This window comes from Haplochromis burtoni, unplaced genomic scaffold (genome assembly GCF_018398535.1).
Source record: "Haplochromis burtoni strain Fernald_Lab_line unplaced genomic scaffold, NCSU_Asbu1 Contig_80, whole genome shotgun sequence".
Taxonomy (NCBI): domain Eukaryota; kingdom Metazoa; phylum Chordata; class Actinopteri; order Cichliformes; family Cichlidae; genus Haplochromis; species Haplochromis burtoni.
Window position 1 is genome coordinate 743,356 of NW_024582441.1, and position 21,760 is coordinate 765,115.

At 39.8% G+C, this 21,760-nt stretch overlaps 3 protein-coding genes across 6 annotated transcripts; all 3 read right to left on the reverse strand.

Annotated features, from left to right (window-relative positions):
- Nucleotides 1–51: 51 nt before the first annotated feature.
- Nucleotides 52–5,627, reverse strand: styk1b (serine/threonine/tyrosine kinase 1b). Its single transcript, XM_005925273.3, has 10 exons — nucleotides 5,251–5,627; nucleotides 4,376–4,431; nucleotides 3,979–4,146; nucleotides 3,077–3,412; nucleotides 2,802–2,983; nucleotides 2,581–2,655; nucleotides 2,243–2,451; nucleotides 2,013–2,053; nucleotides 899–995; nucleotides 52–790 (listed from the first exon to the last, which is right to left on the reverse strand). The coding sequence occupies exons 2-10, from the start codon at nucleotides 4,428–4,430 to the stop codon at nucleotides 598–600; spliced, it is 1,356 nt and encodes a 451-aa protein (XP_005925335.1). The 5' UTR covers nucleotide 4,431; nucleotides 5,251–5,627; the 3' UTR covers nucleotides 52–597.
- A 2,062-nt stretch (nucleotides 5,628–7,689) lies between these two features.
- Nucleotides 7,690–11,119, reverse strand: LOC102293376 (glutathione S-transferase kappa 1). Of its 4 annotated transcripts, none has more exons than XM_005925270.3 (8): nucleotides 11,021–11,119; nucleotides 10,571–10,678; nucleotides 10,411–10,492; nucleotides 10,173–10,301; nucleotides 8,894–9,036; nucleotides 8,693–8,809; nucleotides 8,502–8,595; nucleotides 7,690–8,145 (listed from the first exon to the last, which is right to left on the reverse strand). In XM_005925270.3, exons 2-8 carry the CDS (start codon nucleotides 10,637–10,639, stop codon nucleotides 8,096–8,098), a joined length of 684 nt encoding a protein of 227 aa, XP_005925332.1. In that variant the 5' UTR covers nucleotides 10,640–10,678; nucleotides 11,021–11,119; the 3' UTR covers nucleotides 7,690–8,095. The 4 variants fall into 4 exon arrangements, with proteins under 4 accessions (XP_005925332.1, XP_005925331.1, XP_005925333.1 ...); XM_005925269.1 differs by lacking the exon at nucleotides 11,021–11,119 and adding an exon at nucleotides 10,794–11,014; XM_005925271.3 differs by lacking the exon at nucleotides 10,571–10,678 and having other exon boundaries at nucleotides 11,021–11,071.
- Nucleotides 11,120–11,547: 428 nt separating this feature from the next.
- On the reverse strand, nucleotides 11,548–20,518 carry si:ch1073-90m23.1 (rap1 GTPase-activating protein 2). Its single transcript, XM_005925267.2, has 19 exons — nucleotides 20,044–20,518; nucleotides 19,860–19,892; nucleotides 19,649–19,739; nucleotides 19,417–19,452; nucleotides 19,276–19,323; nucleotides 18,965–19,162; nucleotides 18,787–18,884; nucleotides 18,246–18,324; nucleotides 16,715–16,768; nucleotides 16,373–16,456; nucleotides 16,163–16,263; nucleotides 15,949–16,078; nucleotides 15,636–15,797; nucleotides 14,784–14,855; nucleotides 13,657–13,743; nucleotides 13,387–13,542; nucleotides 13,218–13,301; nucleotides 13,084–13,103; nucleotides 11,548–12,993 (listed from the first exon to the last, which is right to left on the reverse strand). Exons 1-19 carry the CDS (start codon nucleotides 20,112–20,114, stop codon nucleotides 12,903–12,905), a joined length of 1,695 nt encoding a protein of 564 aa, XP_005925329.1. The 5' UTR covers nucleotides 20,115–20,518; the 3' UTR covers nucleotides 11,548–12,902.
- Between the last annotated feature and the right edge of the window lie 1,242 nt (nucleotides 20,519–21,760).

Below are 21,760 nucleotides of genomic sequence, written 5' to 3' on the forward strand. Positions count from 1 at the left end.
TTGTGTGTTTTTGTTTTTATCTCCTCCACTTAATGAAAGCCGCATGAAAAATAAGGTCATCTTTATTTTATTCACATTTGAGTTCATGTAAACAGATTTTCATGTTCACATAAACTGAACTTGATCAGTAAACATAATTTACAATGGAAATAATGGCAAAATTACATTGATGGGTCCTTCATTTCCACACTTGTGTCTGATACGAAATCATGAAAAAATGTGGCAAATATATATATTGGAACATACATTGGCATCTTCAAACAAAATTAGCAAACCATCATGTATGGACAGTATTTAGCACAGGTTTCAGGTTGAAGCTGTACGTCGGTCAGGTTTACGGGTCCAAATGTCGAGTCGGAGGTTTTATTTCTCCAACTGAACATTAGAGACATTGGGAAAGGCAAGACACATGAATGAAATTTGGAAAAAAAAATAAAAAAAACAACCTAATGTTTCCCAAAGTTAACTGTTGAAAGAAGGAAAAAGGAGCAATTTCAATTCCCAGAGTGATCATACCCAGAGTTTTGAGCTATTGTATTGCATCTGAACGTCATTTTTTTTGTTTCGTAAAAGTGCTTTTGCTGAGGATAACTGCAATCAGAAAACAGTGTAGCTGTTGGCTTCGCCGTATCCAGCTTCTTGAAGGTATTGCTCAATGTTAACTGTCCCAGATGCCTTGATGACCTTGTCAGAGGCCGCCTTCTCTCCTGAAGCCAGCTTCTTGCGCACTTCTGCCAGAGTGGGTCTTTCTTGATCCTTCCACTGGCAGCAACCTTTAATGATCGTGTACCTGTGCGAAGAAGAGATGAAGAAATTTATCTGACTTTTGCGGTGATTAACGAGAGGAAGTGTAGCGCTTCATGTTTGGCGTTTCTGGAGTATTGCAGTGGACACTCACAGTGCGTTGGAGCAGTTTGATGGTTTTTTAAGATTTTTTCCTCGCTGATGAAACTGCAGAAGCTCATTAGCCGGGATCTCTGCAAACGGAGCTTCACCTGGACAAACGCAAGAGAAATTAGTAGATACATTATAGCGTATAAATGTGAAAACTCTTTGATGCAATCCTGTGAAAAAAACCAAGTCCACCCTTACTCTTTCCATAGGAATTAAGATGGTAAGTAGCAGTCTGGGAAAAGATACCAGTAATGATCTAAAAGAAGAAACTGGTGCGGTCCATCAATCTTGGAGGAATTGAAAGGCTATTTTCAAACAATTTGAAGTCCGTGATTCACATGGAAAACATTCAAGACAGCTGCCAGGAGTCAGTGAGGCCGGACTGTGCAATGCTCAGAGAAGCTTGTGAAGTTAATGACAGTACAATTAGAAAAAGACTGAACAAGTACGACTTGTTTGGAAGGCTTGCCAGGAGAGAACCTCTTCTCTCTGAAAAGAACACGGCAGCATGACTTAGATTTGCAAAGCTGCATTTGAAGAAACCACAAGAGTTCTGGAGCAAAGAGACTAAAGTGGAGATGTTTGGTCAAATCAAACACTGAGTTAACCGTGAAGTCCTCTGTATACCAAAGTATTCTAGAGTCAAATATGAGGCCATCAAGCTGATAGCTAAAACAACAGAATTGCTCAAATAACCTCAATCTGACTGAAATGCTGTGGTAAGACTTTAGAAGAGCAGTGGATAAATTAATCTGAACTGAGCAAAGTTTCATGTGACTGCATAGAAATAAGTACACAAGTGTTACTTTGCAATGTTAAAATACAGTAAATTCTAACGGTTTGCATGACTTTCTTAGGTAACTCTATTGAATTAAATAATTTACAGCTTAAGGATCAACACCGGCACAAAAATCCTTTTAAAATCCAAAATTACTGTCACACAAATGTATTGTTTTTAAAACACTGAGACCATCTGCACACAGGAACCCAGAGTAAAAAGTACAGAGACATGTCTAACAGCTAATTCAAATTGTTCTATTATTCAACTCTTGAAAGATGTATTCATTAATAATTTTTAAAGTTACGAGTATATTCTAAAAAGTAAGAATTGAACTTACCCAAAGTTGTCATTTCATACAATAAGATACCAAAGGACCAGCTAAAAAGGGACAGACAAAAGCAACTGATGTTACAGTCTTTCTTCCAGGAGTTTAATAACAAGCTTGTAGACTACACATTTCATGTAGCAACATCTCTATCAGAGGATATTAAGGTAAACAGCACCAAGACATCTTTTATAGACGTGACACATAAAATTAGGCTCAAATGAGATCTAACAAGAACTCACACGTCGCTTTTCTCACTGGCAGGCCTCTTGGCTAGCACCTCTGGTGCCTGCCATTTCTTCATGCTCGAATCCTCCCTCTGCGTGGCTCCTTGGTTCTTTCGTGTATAGACTCCATGCAGGCCCCAAAGCTTGGCTGTGAACATCTTACTGATCAGTACACTACGGGCACGGATGTTTCCATGGAGAAGATCTTTGCTGTGAAGGAACGCCTGATCGGGCAACATGACAGCGAAGTCGAGATTAACCAGATGAGCATGTGCAGTTCCTATAAATATTAAAAGACTGCCCTCAAGCATTAAAAAAGAGCCAATGAAAATACAGTATATTTGTATACTAACCAGTGCACTGGCCACCTGGTTTGCCATGGTAAATATTCGTCTCTCTGTCATTTCACATGGCGGATCCCCATTGTCCTGGAAAGGCAGTCACAAAAACGTCTAAATAATTCTTCTTTTACATCTCGATTTGGAGATTTACATTTAGATTTTATCATACTTGAAGGAGAATCAATGTAGCACACGCTGCATCTTTGAAGCTCATTAAAAATGTATCTCCCTACCTCTCTGCATCTCCACAAGAAGCTGAGCAGGTCTCTGTTTTCCAGTTCTTCCACAACTGTAACCAGGGGAGCTCGCAGTGACACCACACCTAGGAGCTCAGGCAGGAAGGGATGTGGTCCGAGCTGGGCCAGGAAGGAAGCAAAGCCCAGGAAGTTGTGCCTTTCTGTGGCATTAGCCGAGTCTGCCAACGAGAGAAAAAGAAAATGCTGAATCTTGCACTGAAAACCAAATGAGATCTGCAAAACTCACAGACAAACCTCGGTGAAAATCTCACCATTTAGCACTCGCAGTACCACATTCCTGTTTTCCATACGGGCCCTGTAGATGGACACGGAGGAGTCTGTGCGCAGGGAGAAGGTGCCAGAGAGAGGCGTGACCAGGTTGAAGGACTCCGGGAGCCTCTGGCGGGGCAGCTCTCTGGGCTGCGGTGGGAGAGTGAAAGTGGGCTTGAAAATCTCCTGTGGCGGTGGGCTGGGATGTTGAGGGAGTGTCTCCACAGAATTGGAAAATGCTTTATTGAGGTAGGTGTGCGGGGACTGGAAGGTAGAGTAGGAATTGGGCATGTCCAAAGCAATGCTTTCATGCTCCAGAACATTGATACCTGATGGAGCTGCAGAGAGAATATAGGTTTGAATGAAAACACAGGGAGTAAATGAGACCATAACCTAGACACTATTTCAAGTCATGTTATTTAACATTTATAAAAAGTTGAGAAGCAGAAACATGCATGTGGTTTTGAACACATAAAATTGTAGTAGTTGCTTATATAAGGATTTTTTCAGTACTTATTAATGCACAGTATTTGTAAACTCCTTCACCTGAAGTTACATCTGCCTAACACAACATTACAATGTGTTACAAACCATTTATTAAATGTTCGTGTTTGCTTGTATGAGTTAAATAAATTAAACAGTTCCAGAAAAACAATTAAAATTTGCACGTCTCACAGAAGTGAGCAAAATTAAAAGGACACAAAAGCTTAAAATATTATTATTGTATTATTTTTTGTTCATTTAGATTAAATTTTATATAATGTTGTTTCATGAACAAGCAAATACAGGCCACAAATTTGACTTAAACTACCAATATCACAAAAAACATTCAATCAATTCAATTTTATTTATGCAGCCCCAAATCACAACAAGAGTCGACTTCATTCTTTTTTTGTGTTCTTACCATCAATGCCATGCAGTATCCTCCTGGTAGTGACCTTTGACTTTGGACGGATACGATCGACCTTCTCTGGACAGAAGCGCAGCAGTAAAATGAAGACCAGAGTTATCAGAAAGCTGGCCAACAGGAAGACGGGCACGACGATCACCTCCTGTTCGTACACTCGGATCTCTGCAAACAGGGAATGTACACAAGGAAACGTCCGTCTTTAGATTCAAAGTACTTAAAGTGGCAGATGTGGTTATGCAGTCTATGCTAATATTTTTGCTCAGCTGACGTGCAGAGTTTATCTTCTATCTTCAGGCGAAGACAGAAGACGTCTCTCTAACAAGGGTTAGGCTCGTCAAGCCCCATAAATGGTCAGACCTGTTTAGTGAGCAGAAGTAGCCACAAAACTTACCACAGATAGCGTCTCCAGTTTTGCACTGAGAGTCTGCAGCTGATACTGAAGACATCCTGTCACATATTTAAAAGAAAATAAAAAGCGATGAAGAGATGCAAGAAGCTCACACAACCAGACTTCATACTGAGGAGGTTTTTAGTGCTTTCATACACTTAAAAGTTGTCCAGATATTTTCTCAGTAGGAAAACCATTGATTTCTTTGTTATGGATGAAGTAGTCAAATTAGAATGTGTTGCCTGACAGGCCTGTTGTTCCTGCAACAGAATCTGTTAATAGTAATGTGACTCTTACAGGTAATCAGTACGAGGAGGCATCTGAGCAAACAGGTAACTGAGACCAGAAACGTCAAATGTCGTATTGCTATCTGTGAGGTATACGGAGCATTTCCCTCCTGCTACAAACTAGTCATAAACAACAACAACAGCCCGTCAGAGTTAAAGTCTAGCACCTTTATTTTTGTCACGGAGGCTTTTGGACTACTTTAATCAAAGATGTATATCAGAAAAAGCCTAACAAAGCAGTCCTAATGATCTATGTCTAAATTCATAGAAGCTCATCTTCATGAGCACGCTTTTACGTCACAGCCAAGAGCTCCAAACCTGTTTACCTGCATTTTTTCATCACATTAGTTCCAGTGATGCACTACACGCCCAAAGGCCAAACATGATTGGCAAAACAGCACCGGCTCATTCACCCAGACTAAAAATAATACATTATGTCATAAAAATCACTAAAAGGCTCCAACCACACTACAGCCGCTTTCATAAAGTTAACATAGCGTGCATTAATCAGCTCACTCCTCCTACATGCTGCCACAAGGACAGGTCATGTGTTACAAACAGACAGAAGAAAAATAGGGGTCAAAGCCTTACCTCACCACCTGCAGTTTACTCTTAACAGCCAAACGAGAAATAATCAAAAGTGAAATCCTGTTATTGCGGTCAGGCACTTTTCATACATCTTCCCTGCTGAAGAGTCCGGGCTCAGCTGGGCTGTTCAGAGCTTCATTGTCTTGTTGTTCTCAGGTGATTTGTCAGGCTCAGGGGATCAATGTGCTCTCTGCTACTCTTCGTTCAGCCTTCTGTGTTTTCTTAACTCCACCCTCACCTGCTTCACCATATCCTTCTCCTATTTACTCCTTCCTTCTTCCTCCTTTCCACCTCCCTCCTCCTCAGAGTGTGCTGATGTGCTCTACCACATTCTGTAATGTGCTTTTCCCTGAAGTACAGCAGCGACTCGTGACCCTTGCCTTCCTCGTCTTTGTGTAAGGAAACTGGTACTGCTGCTCCTTGTAATTTTGTTTCAGTCGCTGGCCCTTTGTTAAACGTGTTTGGTAGTCTTTTGCTCAGAACTGGTATAACAAGCTCTGCCATCTCTAGTGAAAAGATTATCTTGGTCCAAAGAATTCACAGCAACCACATAACAGATTCTGTTTTGTGTTTAGTGCAAAATATTTACACCTAAAATTTTAATGTAGGGGGTAGAAGGAGAGTCTGTAACCTTCACTGTACAAAGACACGGTTACTTACAGTATATTTACAAGTAATTATTCATATGACAGCAATACTTGATGTTTGCAATATTACAGTTATTGTCAAGAAAACACGTAGTTCAAGCTAAACATTAGAAATGCTGAACACACACAGACTTGTGTTACTTTACGATACACTATGTGCTCACACACCACACATTAATCGCTGGCTCTCCACTCAGCGTGTCTTTTGTCCCGTCTTCAGCACTTAAACTCCCAACTGATCACAGCAGATGGCTGCCTGCTTCTGCTGGAGGTTTCTTCCTGTTAAAGGGGAGTTTTTCCTTCCAACTGTTGCCAAGTGCTCATCTGTAGGGGAGTCGCTTAATTGTGTTGGGTTTTCTCTGCGTTATTATAGGGTCTCTACCTTACGATATAAAGCACTTTGAAGCGACTGTTATTGTGATTTGGTGTTATATAATTAAAAATGAATTGAACTGAACTTTATGCATGAATCATTTGATTTTATTCAGGAGTTTAACAGCCGAGCTGCCCTGCCGTTTGAGGCGAGGCATACAATCAAAGGGGCACGGCACTGTAGACACTGCGCCAGTGCTGTCGAAGTGATTTCAGCTATTTGCACAAAGTATTTCAGTATACTGTAGCGTCTTTCTTTCCACTTTATGTTGTGGCATCATACATTTGTGACATAACAAACATTTAATGCATTTATCCATTTCCACATCCCGTTCTTACCCAGACCAGGAAAAGAGAGGATATTTACGCCCAGAACAGGTCATTAATCTCACACAAATCTAAAACAAACAAAAAGCCACATCCTCTCCAACATTAATACCTGAATGCAGTTCAACTGAGGGAGGATATGAAGGGCTCTGCTTGCCTACCTGTGAAAGGGTTGAAATTCAAAACCTGCTTGCTGTGAATGATGGGTTACAAAGGGATCGATGGATTAATTAATAATGACGTAGTAGTTCTCAGCGAGGTGACAAAAATCTCATCTCGTCTTTCTAAGAACGTCTGAACTTTCCGTCAGGAAAGGTGTTTCAAACCTGTGGCACAAGGGCCAGAAACGGCCCATCAGATATTCCAGTTCAAATTACTGTAAAGTCATTAGTTGTTAATAATTTAAATGAAAAGCCTTTTTATGGTGTTGTAATTTGATGCCAGGACTACTAAACAGGAAAGAAAATATATGAGAAGTATTTTTATATTTAGACGAGATCATAAAGGCAGAAAACACTTTTGCTCTGTTACAAAAACTTTACATATGAAGGTTTTGGTGCCTTGAAAGATTCACTCTTAAATGTAAATTGTAATGTACATTTAATGAATAATGACTCATTATTATTGTTTTTTTTTAATATGTTAACTATGAACATTTTAGAGGGATGTTTTTTAGGTTATCATTACCATAGTTTTACTGCTTCAGCCCACTTGAGATTAAACTAAGATGTACGGCCTCATAAACTATGACTCCTCCTGGTTTAACCAAATTAGCACTTAACAATATATTAACACTCAGGATGATATATATATTAGATATCATCCTGAGGATGATATATTGGTCCAGGGTGTACCGGCCCCACTGCAACTCTGAATTGGTGAAGTGGAAGAAAACGGGTCAATATTTCAGTCATGAATGGAAATAATGGGCCAACTGACCAGCTGGCAGTTAGAAGACATTTAAAAATCACAAATGTCAGCACTGGCAGAGAAAAAAAAAGTATCAGCTGGGACCATGAATATTACTGTAACAATAATAATAATAATAATGATAATAATAATAATACTAAGGTTTAGTACAAGCTGCCAAAAATACTTTTCTTGTATTTCAAAGGCTTTTATTAGGCACATAATTAGCAGCACAATTGTATGATGCATTAATCACAATACTAGCAGTAGATTACATGATATGTCAAAATATGAGCACTGAGGTCTGTGAACACTGGTTGATCCTGGTAGACACACATCATGTGACCAAATCTACACCCACATTCGTTATTGTTGTTGTTGTTGTTATTAGGGTTTTTTATGACTAACATTTAAAAAAAGTCATATGCATACGCATATTTCAACAGTACCAGTTTGGAAACTTGTTACTGCCACTGACAGAGCCTTTCACAACTTGGAAAACTGGGATTTTAATTCCAGAAAAATGAAAGATGGAACTTAATGACAAATCAAAACTGTGAGCAAATCTTCTTTAGATGAAAACAGGTTTCATTTTACAGCTTGGCAGCTGATTTGCTGGGTTGAGGTCCCAGCCATTTCTCTCCTGAAACAGAGAACAAAATGTGACTGAATAAGAAACTGCCAACAATAAGAAGGAAAAGTAGTGCCACTGCCAGAGTGCCAAACACTTTTTTGTTTGTTTTTGTAATTTTGAAATCATAGGTGATTTACAATAAAAACAAAACTAGAATAACTTTAAGTGTTAGAGAGCAACAAGTTCAAAAAATAAGTGACAATTGATTCCTTAATATCGATTCAATATTCAGCTACAAAGAATTACTAAAAGAGCCAAAAGTATGCAAAGTCTTTCACTGACTACAAGTTAAGGTGTCATTTTATTCCATTTACTTGAGCCAGTTTGATAGTAAATTTGTAGAGATGGTAGAATCGTATTCTCACCGATGCAGTGGGCCATGAGCTCAAATCTGTCAGATCCAAAGAACATCTCTGGCTTTCCATCAACATGACACACAATCATGGGGAAACCAAAAGCCTGACAAGGATTTAGGAGGAGAGATTTGGGTTATAGCTGAAGGTTTGTTTGTTTTTCACTTTGCTAGATCTACAAGAGGAGCTGAAGGACAACTGACCCCATAATCAAGAGCTGCCTGTGTTGTGCTTTTAAGCTTCTCTTTGACCTGCGTTGAGGTGGACATGGCCAACAGTTCTTTTATCTCACTTTCAGACAATCCAGCTTTCACTGCTGCCTGCAAAAACACAAAAAGTCTCAAAATTAAATTGTGCTTCTTAATTTTGTTTTAAATGCAGCCAGGATGTTAAAGAGTCTGCACCTCAGACAGCGACGCAGGTTCAGTGATGTCTTTGTCTTCACTCCAGATTCTTCTCCACAGCTCACGGGACACATTCACCACCTTCTCTCCATCCTTTTCTTTTTCTTGCACTGCTGCCACAAATCGCATTGCAGCCAAGCTGCCTATAAGAAGAAGGAAAAAAAAAAGGGCACTAACATGCATCTGTTACCTGAACCACTATTGACAAAATCATGAGATGTCACATCTCAAGCCTAATATTTCAGTAAATCTCTTAATCTGCAGTTCTTTATTCGATCTTTGGTGAAAATCATTAAAAATTTTGAAGGAGGGTTTCTTATGAACCATACAACAGTATCTGGAATTGTTGGCTCTCTATAAAAAGGGAAGTAAACTTTCTTAGGTACACACATTCATTGCAAATATTGATTCAGCCAATCACATGGCAGAAATTCAATGCATTTAGACACGTGGACATGATTAAGACAACTTGCTGAAGTTCACACTGAGCATTTGAATAGGGAAGTAAGGTGATTTAAGTGACTTAAAATGTGGCATGGTTTTTGGTCCCAGACTGGTCTGAGTATTTCACAAACTGCTGATCTTCTGGGATTTACAGAGAATGGTCTTAAAAAAAAAAAAGGAAATATGACAGCGGTAGTTCTCTGGGGGGAAATATCTTCTTGTTACCAGAGCTGGTTTTGTCTGGTTTCTTGAAATGTCATCAGACGTCATCCAATAGAGCACCTTTAAGATGTTGCGTAACTGGAGACTCACGTCATGGATGTGCAGCAGCTGTGTGATCAACATGGACCAAAATCTTTGAGGAATTCTTATGAATTAAGGCAGTTCTCAAAGCAAACGCGGGTCCTATCTGGTACTGGTGAGATGTACCTAATAAAGTGTCAAGTGTATATTGTGTTGTGCTTACAGCTTGTTTTGCCACAGCCAAGTGTTTTAAAGTATTAAATTAAATTTGCTTTGTGTTGCTTTAACACCATGTCACAAGTCATGACTACGACATTATCACTTACCCAAACTTTTGGGAGTTAAGAATAGTAGAGTTCAGTTTCCCATATCTGAAGATAATCTGTTTTAGTTGCATGTTTCCCCCCCTTAAAAAAACAACAAAAAGTAGTAGACACTTATGTTTTTCTTTAAATGTGGAACTTCTGTCAAAATCAAGCGTCATTGCTTCAGTTAAAATGTCTTTAGGGGTCAAATAAGGTCTAATAGGGTCAAATAGCTTGGGGTCTAATAGTACCATCAATAGACATTATAGAGCTGATTCTGCTTGTACCTTTCTGGAACATGACCTCAAAGGGGTCAGCAGGCGACTGCAAGGGGACACTGAAGTATTCTGCCAAGCGGTTGAGATCTTTTGTCATGTACGCGAACTTGTTAGGAACCAAACCAGGAGGCTTGTTGCCTGTCAAGAAAGAGAAATGTGAGAGCAAACAGAGTCAGTGCGCACCCGGATTTGACCGTGCAGCGTGTCCTGCAGCAGGTTTACAGGTGCCTGACTGATCTTTACTGACCCGCTCCGTGCATGATGCCACCCAGAAACGCAGGGCGCAGTTTGAGGTCGATGTTCCAAACGTTTCTGTAGCGGCACATGACCTGCAAACACATGAGATATTTGCGCATCTCCTAAACAAACCCATCTGATGCTGTGGTGCACATCAAGACGGCACAAACCTCGAAACCAAGCCATGAATACGGAGAAACTACATCGTAGAACAACTCCACAACTTTTCTGGAGGTCATCCTGGGGTCAGCAGCCGCTCTTTGAGTTGTTAGCAAGAGCTTTAAATGAAGAGCAACAAAAACCTTAACGGCAGCGTGCGAATAATTCACAAGGAGTGTTTAGTTTTTGGGGGCAGCCTCTGAGCAATGTTCACTGTGTCAAAGTTCAACTAACCTGAAGCAGAGCTGCTCGGGCTTAGCAGAAATAAAACTAATCGCAGCAAAGACCGCGAGCAGAAACCACTCGTTGTTTTTAACAGTTAGCTACAACCGATGCTATATTAAATGGTGTTAAAGACGGAGTTAAAAAGCGATAGGAGGAGTTAGCCTGAGCTAGATAAATAACGAAAAAGCTCAGTAGCAGTGTCTGACCACAAGGGGGACCAAAATGATTTCGCCTACGTGCTCTAAAAGCTACAAATCAGGTGGTACAGAACAGCCAAAAGCCTTCCGCACGGGCTTCTTCTTCTTCTTGAATGCCAGCAGGCAAGACAGCCTACATGTGCATTACTGCCACCTACCGACTTCGAGCAGTAGTTCACTCTCTGATAACCCTAAAGACAACCATGACGATTACAAACTTACGCGCCAAAGCACGGGTGTGAAACATAAGGCTCGGGGGCCTGGCAAATACTCCAAACCGGCCCATTCTACTGCTTTAGAAAATCTGAAGAAGGACATACATTTTTGACTTTTTATTGTATTTTCACAAGTTTTACACCTTTTCCTACTGATAAACACCTCTTCCATAGCTATTCATGCGACAACAAAGGAATAAAGTAATAGATATTTAATAAATGACAGAAAAGTGCCAGTTTTCCACTATCTATCTACTAAAAAAATGTCCGTTTTTTTTTTGTTTTTTTTTGCTATGAATAAACTTTGTCTTTTATAATTAAAAAAAACATCTAATTACAGAACTTTACAGACTGGCAGTTTAAGCCAGAAAAGTCACGATGACAGTTCATTTACTGCAGCAGCATTTCTTTACTATTTAGAAGAAGTGAGGTTTAGTGTTGAAAACGCACTTTTTACTTATATGCTGATTTATAATGGATTGAATATATAGTTAAACTTCTTTACACTGACAGCAAGGGGAATTTCACAGGTCCAGCTCACTCAAGATCAAAGTGGGCTGTATGTGGCCCAGAATATAAAATGAGTTTGACATCACTGAATTAAAGCATAAGCATGTAATAGTTATGCCATATAGTGCACTATAGCTGAAATACTTATTTTTTTAACTTATGCATAAAAATGAGTATTTTCTGCATATGTAAGAGATCTGAATACTTCCTGTACTGCTAATCTTGCTTCTCATCACATATTCTTCTTTCTGGCTGAGTACAGCGCGTGCATACACTAAGTGATGACCTATTTAGTGCAGTTTTATTTGACGGACTCTTGCATATCTTATTCGAATCAAACAATCTTATATATTATGCAGTAACAGTTCACCTCCTTCTGCCTCCTTACCTGCATCATCACTCCAGGACAGAACAGCACGTCCCTTTATTTTGTTGCTTCATTTCATTGTTATTCCAGTGTTCTTGCCACACTTTGTTAAAATCAGTTTAGAAACAGTTTTTTTTTTTGTGTGCATGTGTTGCTTTTATCCACAACCACCACACTCAAGTGACGATTTGGTGTGAGCGGTCAATTTATCAGTTTATCAATTTATCAATTTTTTACAATATTTAAAAGGTTGGTTCTATCCAGATGCTGTATTTGTGCTTTATGTTGGTTGATTTGTATATTTAAGACATCAAAAATAACCAAGGATTTTTCCCAGTTTAGGTTTTGTATGGTTTTGCTGTTGAGCAATAAAGCTGTTTTTGAGTTCACGTTTTGTCTCCGGAGTCTGCACTGTGGGTCCTCCAGACCTGCACACAGCCAACACCTGACAATAGTAACTGATTTTTCAAATTACATTTTATTGGTCTTTAAAACAAACCATTTATTTTCTACATTTTATGTTCAGTTTTAATTTAATTCATTATATCGTGTTGCCTTCCTGCAAATTCAGTCTCTGGCATAAACCTGATATTGTCTTATCATTTAAACTCTTGTCATCTGTTTTAAGTCAAAACATTTAAATTTAACGATTCTCATGAATCTAGAATATCACTCCTATAACAGTCATATAATTATATTTTATGCATTCAGAACTATTTACTTTTACAGTCTATTTACATACAGGTCATCCACCAGGATTTTAAAGTCTAACCATACAGGCCAGCAATGTCTATATTCATGTCTAAAATCTACAAGTACGTTTTTGCTTTTATATCTCCTCTTGAGGACTTGTTTGATCTTTGAGTTCAGCTGCCCCCAAACTGTCAGTGGGAGCAGGCAGAGGTCCTGAAGATTTGTCACTAAAAAGAACAAAAAGTGATTTGTTTTACTTCCTCAGCTCATACACAACTGAACATTTGAATTTTTTAGAATATTTTTATGAGTCTCACCTATCTCCATCTTTCTCTGTCTGTCAAGGAAGGTAGAGGAGAACATCAGTGCATTTAGTATGAATAATCTTATGACTTTATTCAAACAGTTTCCATTGCACAGCAAGCTTTTTCTTTCTTTTTTTTTTTTTTACCTTAGCCTTCTGCGATGTGCTGCTAGCATTCTTCCTGGGGACCCCCAGATTCTCAAAAGAATGGCTCCGCACTCTGATGGCTCTCTGGTACAGGAGACAGAGGTAAGAACACTTAGTTAAAATTGTAAATTCAAACATGCAAGTATTTCAGAGAAATACAAACATTCACCTTAAAGTTTTCAATAAATCCCCCACTTCCTTCAGATGGCCCCCGCAGGCCCTCTGAAGTGGGGACAGCAATCAGTGATTGATCCCCCATCATGCACTGGGAACGGGTGAAGAGTTCAGCCTGCAAGTTCTCCAGGAGTGACGAACGAGTGCGGAGCTTTGTATGAGTGAAGGAGGGGAAAATGCAAAGGGCAGAGGTCAAAGTCAGAAGAATAAAAAACACAGATATTCAATAATGAAGCGCATTAGGGAAAAGTGTTCCTCCATCTACCTCCAGTCTGCTGAACTGCTCAGCCTTATAGCAGGATATCTCAGCGTTAATGAGTTTAGCCAGCAGAAACTCTCTGAACTTTGAATGCTAAAGGAAGGACAAAGGAAGACAAACCTTGTGAGATATTTCACACACTGATTATACTGGTAAATACTGAGCTCCCTTAAATAAAGGACTGACACAGAGAGCAGGTGGAGCAGAAGCAACCTTTCACTAATTAAATCAAGGTGTGTTCGCATTCAAGCAGTCTGAATGGTCAATGACGTCCAAAGGAGCAAAGCAAGGCAAGACAAAGGTTAGACTGACATGTTAAGCTGTGTCTTTTTAGAGCACATATTTAGACCTGTAAGGAAGGTGCAGGAGTTACTAGTAACACAAGCTCTGTTTTAGTGTCTCAATAAGCCATGACAGTGTGGCAATGAACCACAAAATACCAGAATTCTGAAACCACTTTCAGCCATCATATTACTATTTACACCTGTGCTCACTGTGACGAGTCGAACTGACATGTCTCCACTGAAGAAGGTTTGTCCACTAGAGCCCTAGTCTGGACAGCAAGTATACACTTTAGGGCCACTTTGCCACTGCCAGGTTGGACCTCCATGTTTTGAACTAGTGGTTATTTGAGTTACTGCTGCCTTCCTATCAGCTCAATCAGCCTGAATTGTTGACACAAGGATGAACTCTTCTTAACTTTTTCATGCGTCACAAATTGTTGTAGATCTTTTGGCCACTTACTCTCAACTTACGTAGCATGACTCCTATTTCTAAATATCTTGTGAGACCTCAAATTATTATGTAAATCTTTTCATAGCATGCAATGGGCCCCTCAGTACCAAGCAAGTAGGAAAAAAATTAGGAAGATTTCATTTCTGTAGCAAGCTCTGCCATCCAGAGATGAAGCAACCACACCATCTCTGTAGGGCTACAAAAGCTATTAAACATTTGACGTCCACTGACATTTCTGGGAGAAAATCACAGTGGACATCAAATGAATATTACTGACAAAGCAAATAAAGTACAATATACCTAAAAAATATATGAATTGGCTACAGCTGTTACATTAAAGAATAAATAAACACATAAGCAAAGTATACTGAGACAGATGAAACTCTGTTTTTTCTTACATCTGTAAAGACAGGGGGATCTGGAAGCACTGGACCAAAGGGAGGAACATCTTCTCTTGCCGTGACAGACACCTGCAGAAGATAAAAATGGCAGAGATTAGCAGAGATTGTTGCATGATGTCAGTTTATCACAGATATATTTGAATCAACAGCTAGTCTCATCAGCTGGTTTTCAAACTGCCAGGGCATTCGCCCCTGACTGCCACCCAGCAGTCATTAAACCTGTACTCTACAGTGCCTCCTGCAGGTGGTCAGCCAGCCCGTGTTGCCTGTTCAGGCTGTGTCTGAGTGTCGGAGTGGGCCCCGTGGGATAACGCCTGGTCATCAGGCTAGCTCCTTTGAGCTTCCTCCCAAGGTACGTAGTATTCTGGTACCTGATGATTTTTTCTTCATCGGCGTTGTTTGAAATGCTCTTTGTCTGGTTCCCCAACAAGAAGAAATTTCCCTAGAAAGACCCAGTCAGGGTCAAAAGCTCCTAACAAATATAGCCCAGTCGTTCAGTCATTCAGGACGGATTGAAAGCACTGAGGTGGTCCAGGCATCTAATTTGGATACCTCCCTTCAGTGTACCTCTGGATGAGAGGGAGGTCTGGAATTCTCTGGTTAGGGTGCAGCTCCAACAACACAGCCCAGATGAGTGGGACAAAATGGATGGATGAATGGATATTTGTATCTATATGGCAGCATATAAGTAACAACAAGGGCTTTGCAAAAATGTCAGTGTTAATGCTGTAAGACACCAGCACTACCACACAACCACTACATCACCGGGCCACCCAGCTGCTATATTCCTTTACAAATATGGTGAATTTATTCAATTTGCATTGATGGGGATGCATTTTGCCCACTTACTTGATATGCTGCTCCACCTGTTTCCTCTTGCCTCTGAATCCTCCGGACGACAATAAAACAGTGAAGGAAGTGAGACTTGATAACATCAGACAGAAAGGGGGTTTGGCCCTCCTGGCAGACCAAAGCTACGATGTCATTACCGATGTGCCTTTTTCTTTGTAGCTGTGCAGGGTGATGAGAAAAATGTTGGTTAGTGTCTAAAAATAAGTTGATTCGTCCCTCCCCACATAAACTTAACTACACATAATATCCTCAGAGAGACTCTCCTGTGAATCATCAGCACAAACAGACTGAGGATGATGTGATTAATGACCTGCTGTGGGTCACCCTCTGTGTAAGGCAGTTTAGTTGCGACATGAAACATGATTTCTCTCCCACGAAAGGAAGTGTAGACTGCTTCACTTCCTGTCTGACCATGACACACATCCAGTCCTCCTCTAAAGCTGAGAAAAAGAGCGAGGAGAGAAGAAACCATGTGATTTTCCACATTTCTTGTGTCACTTCTTCACATTGTCAGCATACATTACCCCGTGAATCCTTGCAGCTGAACCGTCTCTCCCAGAATAGACAGGAACTCTTTAAACTCCTCACTTTCCTCATTGTTACCCAGTATGTCTTCCTCAGTGAGCTACAGAGAAATGGATTTCTCTGAGAGGGATTGGTTATGATATGCTGCCATATTTTAGCCATTTTTTATAAAAATGCATGGCATTTTGAAGTAAAGCATCAGTTCTTACCTGCCTGTCCTTTTGGCACAAAACACCAAACTTGAAATTAGGAGAAACTCTGTGTTCATCAAATGTGGTTATAAGTTCTGGAGCCTGAGAGAGGAAGAAGAGAGAGTTGAAGAGCGAAGAGCTTCACAGAAAACATGCCGACATGTCACAGTAGGAAAGGCACAGGGAGAAAAACCACATCAGGTTCTTTGTATTACCTTTCTGCTCACTGTCACACTGTTTGGGACACCCGTTTGTGTTTAACTGAGCCATTCTTATTGTTTTTGGTGACACCTGTGGCATTCCTCCTGTGACGTATGTGAAATATGTGTCAATTTTTCAAGTCATTTCAGAGCATATTACCTTCAGGTAGCAGACCACGTCAAACTTTGAGGCAGTCACTCGGTCACAAAGCATCTAGAAAGAATGTGAGGAATAATTATAAGTGCTTGTCACGTATTCAGTGCTTGAAAGTGAGAACATTTATTCATGTACTGAGGTTTGATTTTGGGGTATCTTGAGCATTTCTTTTGGTTTATTTCTCCGTTTTCTACTGCCTCTCAGAGTGAAACAATACTTTTTACTCTGCTGCATTTTTTTTACATATATATTACTCTTTTAGAAAAACTGCAAGATTAAAAAGTGCTACAGTCACCATCTGCAGTACTGCAAAAAGTGCTGTCTGCTCAGTAGCTCGTAGAACCACACTAGCAGCAGCAACTTGATGTGATTTGAAGTTTCTGTATGACTTTATCAGACTCTCACTTCATTGCTTCAGTTCTTGGATGCTTGGAGACATTCCTTTATGCACAGCTCTCTTTAACTCCCACCACAGCATTCCATAGTTTGAAATCTAGACTTTGGACTGGGCCACTGAAACACCTTTATTCTTTTTTTTATGTCGCAGGTTTGCTGCTGAGTTTGAAATGATTGTCTTGTTGCATGGCCCTGCAGTAGCTTTAACTGGCCAACCAGACAGATGGCCGCCTGTTTGATTCTCCTTTACATACAGAGGGGTTCATTGTCAACTTAATCACTGCATGAAGCTGCAAAACAAGCAAAACTATTGCCCCACCGCCACTGTGCTTAACAGTGTGCATGAGGTGTTTTAGGTAATATGCTGTGTTTGGATTTTGCCAAACACTGGACTGTGCACTGTGATCAAATACCTTCATTTTAGTCTCATCGGTCCAGAAGATATTGTTCCACAAATCTTGTGATTTACACAGCCGTAGCTTTGCAAACCTAAGTCATGCTGTCATGTTCATTTTAGAGAGAAGAGGCTTTCTCCTGGCAATGCTTCAAATGAACCATACTTGTTCAGTCATTATCTAATTGTGCTGTCATGAACTTTAACAGTTGATGTGCTAGCTGAGGGCTGCAGAGTTTGAGATATAACTCTTGGGGTTTTTTTTCTACGAGCATTGCACAATCTGACCTTGGGGTGAATTTGCTGGCATGTCCATTACTGGAACAGTGTGTCATTGTGTTAACACACACACCTAAAAACTGCCAGAAGTTATGGTTTTATGGAGGAAGTCAGACTTGCGGATGATTGTTTTAGCATCTTACTGTCTTAATTCCTATGGAAGCATTAAGGGTGTGTTTAATTTTTCACAGAACAACATAGAGTCCAGTAAAAACTTTATTTTTCAGTGTAGAATGTAAGGCAATAAACAGTCTATAAAGTAGTTAGCCTTAGCTGCTCATCGTTTAGCTATTATGATGTCAGTGTATCCATAAAAATAATAAAACACATATGTAAGCTTTTAATTACTTTAAATACACAGAATGTGCACAATTAATGCTTTTACTTGAAATAATAGTTTTTCATTTGTGGTTACTATTTTTGCCAAATAGAAATATAGGTATGATACAGTAAGAAGTTTGATACCTTTGCTAATTCAACTGCAGATGGCAGGGTGGGGAAAAGAGACACAGAGAAGACTCCATGCAGAGAACACTCCTTCATCCTGTGAGACATAAAGCACAATCATTATGCCTCCTTTTCTGTGATGCAGTTTCTTGTAATAATTGATCAACCACGCTCTACATTAAACATATAAACTATAGCAAAGAAACCTTAAAGATTCCTTTCAGAGATACTTTAAGATCTTTTGTGATGCACAGCATGCACACGGGAAGTTTTAAATGACCTTGTTATGCTTGTAAAAGTTGCATATTAAACCAGGATTGACTTCTAAAATGAAATTCTGCTTGTCCCATGACACCTTCACATCAGATTTAAGTCAGATAAACATTCTTCTTTCAGCATATGAATCTGAAAGTTTACACAATAACCCTAGGAGAAAGACATTTTGGAGCTGAGGGGGCATTTAAGGAGAAGCACAATTTTCTGTTAAACATTTTTGGCTGCATTGTAGCTTAGAATAAAAAATGTCTCACAGTAAGCCAAAATAGCCAAAGATCTCCACCTTAGAATCACCCTGAGCTTATTCTCCTCTTCCTCCAAACACACAGAGAGAACCAGTGAGCCCAAAGTTGGATCCACTGCTGTGAAAGAGTGATGGTACTGCGTGGCAAAAGGGTTAAAACATTAATATCAATGCAGAAAGAATATTCCTATAGATTTTACAGTTAAAGTCTACTTACTCGTGAGCGGAAGAACTCGTGATAGATTTTGGCCTCACCGTCTCTCTCCATGATGTCATAGCTCTCTGGGTCAACGGCATAATGGGAAGAGGTGGGACTCACATCTACCAGTCTGTCCAGAGGGGGGTCTATCCAATAGCCTCCCAGTTTCGAAGGAAGGATAAGCGGCAGCTCTCTCCCAGTTGTAGAAAGTGGAGACTGATAGATATAAAAAAGAATCTGATTGGGCTGATGTTTGTTTGGTGAAACACCTGTTATCATCAGTACAGAGCCTGTGTCACTTTTTTATTATTACTATCAAGTAGAGAAACCTTGAGAGGAAGGGGGAATTCACATCGTTGCTCATCGATCCTGCTGCCCTGATGGACAAGAGCTTTAGTGATTACAAACATCTGCTGCTCAGGCATTGATGGATGCACACACTGCACAAAATGATGGACACTGTAACTCACCTGCAGCTTCTCAATGATTTCAAACAGCTCTGATTCCTAATATATATAAAAAAAAGTGAAATTCAAGTTGAGAGAAAGGAAAGCAGAAGCACGGGTGAGGAAGAGGAACATGACTCATATTTCAGTCTTTCTCTAAACGGACTTCTAGAAATGTAGAACATGGATATTCATCCCTTAGAGTGAATTAAAATTAAAGCGAGAAAGTGCACACTAAAAATGATAAGGATGTCACCTTCTGGTTGCTGCTGGAAGAACGGAAAGGCTTGCGCTCACTGGTAGGAGAATCCAAAGTGTCCAGACTTTTGTCCTGCACGAATTCAGGTCTGCAGCAACAGGTTGGTTTACACAGCAAGACAGCACAGTTAGTAACTCCTTACATTATACAGGAAAGGTTAACATGTTAACTCAAAAAAGCTGCAGTAGAGAGGAAAATAAAGCCTTACCCCGTCTCATCCCCACATGTGAATCTATCCACACTGTAAACAAGGAAGTAAGAGCTTTTCAGAAACTTCTGCATAAACAGACAAGATGACTTAAATCTAAAAAAAAGTGCCGTTTGTTCAGGTTGTGCCGCTGCTCCAAGGACAATGCCAGTCCTAATTTAAGACTAACAGTGTCTTTACTTACCTGCCATATGCCCCAAAAGTGAAACTTCTCTTTCTAGAGTAGGACATATCATTCCTCTTTTCTCTCTCCATGCCTTTGGTGTCACTGTGAATGTTTGTACATGCCAGTTTGGTGCTGAGTCAATCAGGGCTGGCTAAGGTTGAATTAATTCACTTTATCATTCTGTCACTCCTCTTCCTCCTCCTCTGCCCCCTGCCATTCACTCATTTAAGCTTCCCTTTCCTGCCTCTGTCCTGCTGTCAGCCAGACAGGCAGCATTAACCCACTCGTGGTCACAGGTGCAGCCGCCGCCGCTAACTGTAAGATGGACACGGTCAGGTGCTCCACGCTGCTTCGCGCTATCGATCCCGAGTGACGCTTGTGGTAGTTTCACAGACCGGCTGAGCTTAAAGATAGGCGTGTAAATAAATAAAGAAATGAGTGAGACATTTTCTCCCGGACCTGCTACCCTTTGAGTCAGTGAGAATCATCAATTATTGACAGGTCACACAGTGAGGGTGAGGAGATAGACAGCAGGGGAGGGTGAAGGAGGGAGTGACAGAGAGAGAGAGGGATGGAAAAGGAAGTAAGAAAGCGAGAAAAACAGAAAGGCAGGAATACATGCAATGCAAAGCACTCACCTGTTGGTTCTAATGCATTAATGGTTGCTGTCTGTCTCTGTGTTTGTCATAATGTGTGTGTAACTGTGTGTGATGCCTTATTGTAAAATACGCCCAGTAAGAATAAATTGTACCAGAAATGTTCCTCCATTAGTTTTATGTGATTTGTCATATTTTATTCATTAAAATGATTTATTTAGTATGGTTTTATTGCACTAATTATTTTCGTATTTACAGTTATTTTAGTTCATGGTTCTCAACGTTGGAGCTTGTAAGATTATTACTGAACTGGGAAAGAAGAAAAGGAACCTCTGGTACAACAATTTGGATTCAAAATTGTAAACTTTATTCTGAGTGTTGCTTTTTCATGAGCAGGTGGACTAACTTTCTAAATTTCAATCACCAGCTCAAATAAAGCTATTACATTTAAGTGAAATATCTCTTTGAGGGAACTGCAATGGCAAACATTAAAGAATAATTTAAAAAGGAAAACAGGTGGCTTCCTTTCACACACAAACTTTGCAATGTATACAAGAATGCTCTGTTTAAAATGTCAATTTTATATATTTAAACAGCTAAACAGATAGGTTTAGCTATCAAGTAATCATGGTTGAGTGAGAAGCATAGAGTACTCAAGTATAAGGGATATGACTGACAGAAAAAGATGCACCTCTACTGAACTGGACACTTCTGAAGCTGTGGTGGAAGTCACTGAGGAAACTGTTATCAATCATGACCACCTTCTGCACCACTTCCTGGACAGGCAGCAAATCACCTCCTCTTACGGACTGATAATTTCATACCACATTTTGTCACCCTGTATGATTAAAGTCCACTCTACCTTTTATCATTAGTGTGTCCCACACTTATTTTGTTCCCCCTCACTGCAAACGTGTGTCTCAATTTCCTTATCATATTTCAAAATTTCCTGTTCCTCTTGTTGTGGCTAGAAGCAAGTTTTGTATTTTTGTTTGTTTGTTTGAAAAAGTACAGAACTGTAATAACAGAACTGTTATAACAAAATAATTTCCCAAATCTGGGATAAATTCATTATTTCTTAGTTCTTATTATTTGGTATTTTAACATTTGTTAAATATCAATGGAGCTTGTTTTTCCCC